This window comes from Nothoprocta perdicaria, unplaced genomic scaffold (assembly GCF_003342845.1).
Source record: "Nothoprocta perdicaria isolate Ctin4 unplaced genomic scaffold, notPer1 scaffold_33, whole genome shotgun sequence".
Lineage (NCBI taxonomy): Eukaryota > Metazoa > Chordata > Aves > Tinamiformes > Tinamidae > Nothoprocta > Nothoprocta perdicaria.
This window is the reverse complement of record NW_020455566.1, coordinates 329,401-331,096: the sequence shown is the minus strand read 5'-3', so window position 1 is coordinate 331,096 and position 1,696 is coordinate 329,401. Positions and strand designations below refer to the sequence as shown.

Genomic DNA, 1,696 nt, shown 5'->3' with positions numbered 1-1,696 from the left:
CCCATGGCCCCCGGGGCGCGCGGCCGCCGGCGCCTCCGCAGCCCCCGCCCGGCCGCGGCCTCCGCTGCGCTGCGCGGCCACCTGACAACGGAAGTGACGCACGCCGCCCTACCCGCCCCGCCATACCGCCCCCTGCCGGCCGCCGCGCACACGGCGGCGTGGAGCGGCGCGCGATGATTGGGCCGTTGGCAGAATGGCTGCGTTAGGAGGAAGGGGATTGGCGGGGGGGCTCGGAGGAGGTAGGGCCTGATTGGCTGACTCCCGGAAGGCTGGAAAGTAACAGCGTTGCTTGTTGGCTGGAGTGGCACGGGTCCCCCCGCTGATTGGCTGCGGCAGTGCCAGGCCGTGGGAGAGAAAGGCGGTTGGTGGACAAGCGGGAGATTCGAAAGCGCCGTGATTGGAGGAGAGCCGGGGGCTTTGTGGGGAGCCCCGCCCCCTCGGCGAAGCGGGCGCCCCTGCGCAGTGGCGGGGGCCGCAGCCGCCCCGGTTCGCCGGGGGAAGGACTGGGCCCCCCCGAGGGGCCGTCGCCCCGTGGGCAGCGGAGCGGGAGCGGCCGGGGCCCGCGGAGCAGCGCGGCCCTGTGCAGCCCCGCGCCCCAGCCCCGCGCCCCGGGCCCTCCCGCGCGGCACAGACACCCAGGGGCCACGCGGACCGCAGGGGCTGGCGGCACTGCGGCCGCCCCGCAGCGCAGCGGCTGCCCGCGCAGGACGCCCCGCACAGCCCACAGTGACACCACACGGCCGCCTCTGACAGGAGCGCTTTGTTGGAGAAGAACGGGGAGAGCAGGGAGGGACACACAGGGGCTGCCCGCCGGGCAGCATGACGCGAGGGGAAGAGTCACGACACTTTCAAGCAGGGCTGTTCATTAGAAGAGCAAAACGTCCCCTTGCAGCAGGGCTCCCCTCGCTGTGCCCAGCGGGACACGCAGGACAGGGCGCGGAGGCGGCGTGCAGGAGCCCGGCGTCCTGGCCGTGCGGTGCCGTGCCGTGGTGACGGTGCTGGAGCCACGGGATCACGGGCGCTTCGTTCGGGGAAACTCCTTCCTGCCCTTGTCACGGCCGCCGAAGTAGCGTACGCGCTGGATGGCCTGGAGCTGCTGCTCGATGGTGGCGCGGATGTCCACGTCATCGGGGATGTGGACGTAGCGCACGTTCCTGCCCGTCACGAAGAGCTCGTCCAGGCGGCGCGCGGCACCCTGCCTGTCCATGAAGGTGACGTCGGCCAGGCGCACGTTCATGAAGGCGTCCACGCTGGTGACGCGCCCCGCGGCCCAGCTCTCGTCACGCAGCTCCACGGTGGTGACGCGGCCGCACAGGCCCTGCAGCAGGATGACCAGGCTGTTCTCGGCGATGGTGCGCTCCTTCACCGAGTGGCTCACCTCCATGGCAGGCAGCGCCGCCCGCACCTGTGGCACGCGCTGCCCAGCCGCAGCTCGCGTGGGCCTCACAGGCTGCACGCCAGACACCTCCTTGCACACGTGGGTGCCACAGGCTGCACCCCCCCTTGCACACGAGGGCGTCACAGGCTGCACCCTGCTCCTCACACACCTGGGTGCCACAGGCTGCACCCCAGCCACCTCCCTGTACACGTGGGCGTCACAGGCTGCAACCCCTTCCTTGCACACGCAGGTGCCACCCACCTACCCACGCCCCGCCGTGCACACGTGGGTGTCACACACCGCCCGCCCGTGCCCGCG

The 1,696-nt window shown here is 72.3% G+C and overlaps 1 protein-coding gene across 1 annotated transcript; it reads right to left on the bottom strand.

The window, feature by feature from the left end:
- Positions 1–788: 788 nt before the first annotated feature.
- Positions 789–1,483, bottom strand: LSM10 (LSM10, U7 small nuclear RNA associated). Its single transcript, XM_026043562.1, has one exon. It carries the CDS (start codon positions 1,382–1,384, stop codon positions 1,013–1,015), a length of 372 nt encoding a protein of 123 aa, XP_025899347.1. The 5' UTR covers positions 1,385–1,483; the 3' UTR covers positions 789–1,012.
- Between the last annotated feature and the right edge of the window lie 213 nt (positions 1,484–1,696).

Coding starts and splice junctions, on each gene's coding strand:
- LSM10 (XM_026043562.1), bottom strand. CDS start 1,384: ATGGAGGTGAGCCACTCGGTGAAGGAGCGCACCATCGCCGAGAACAGC.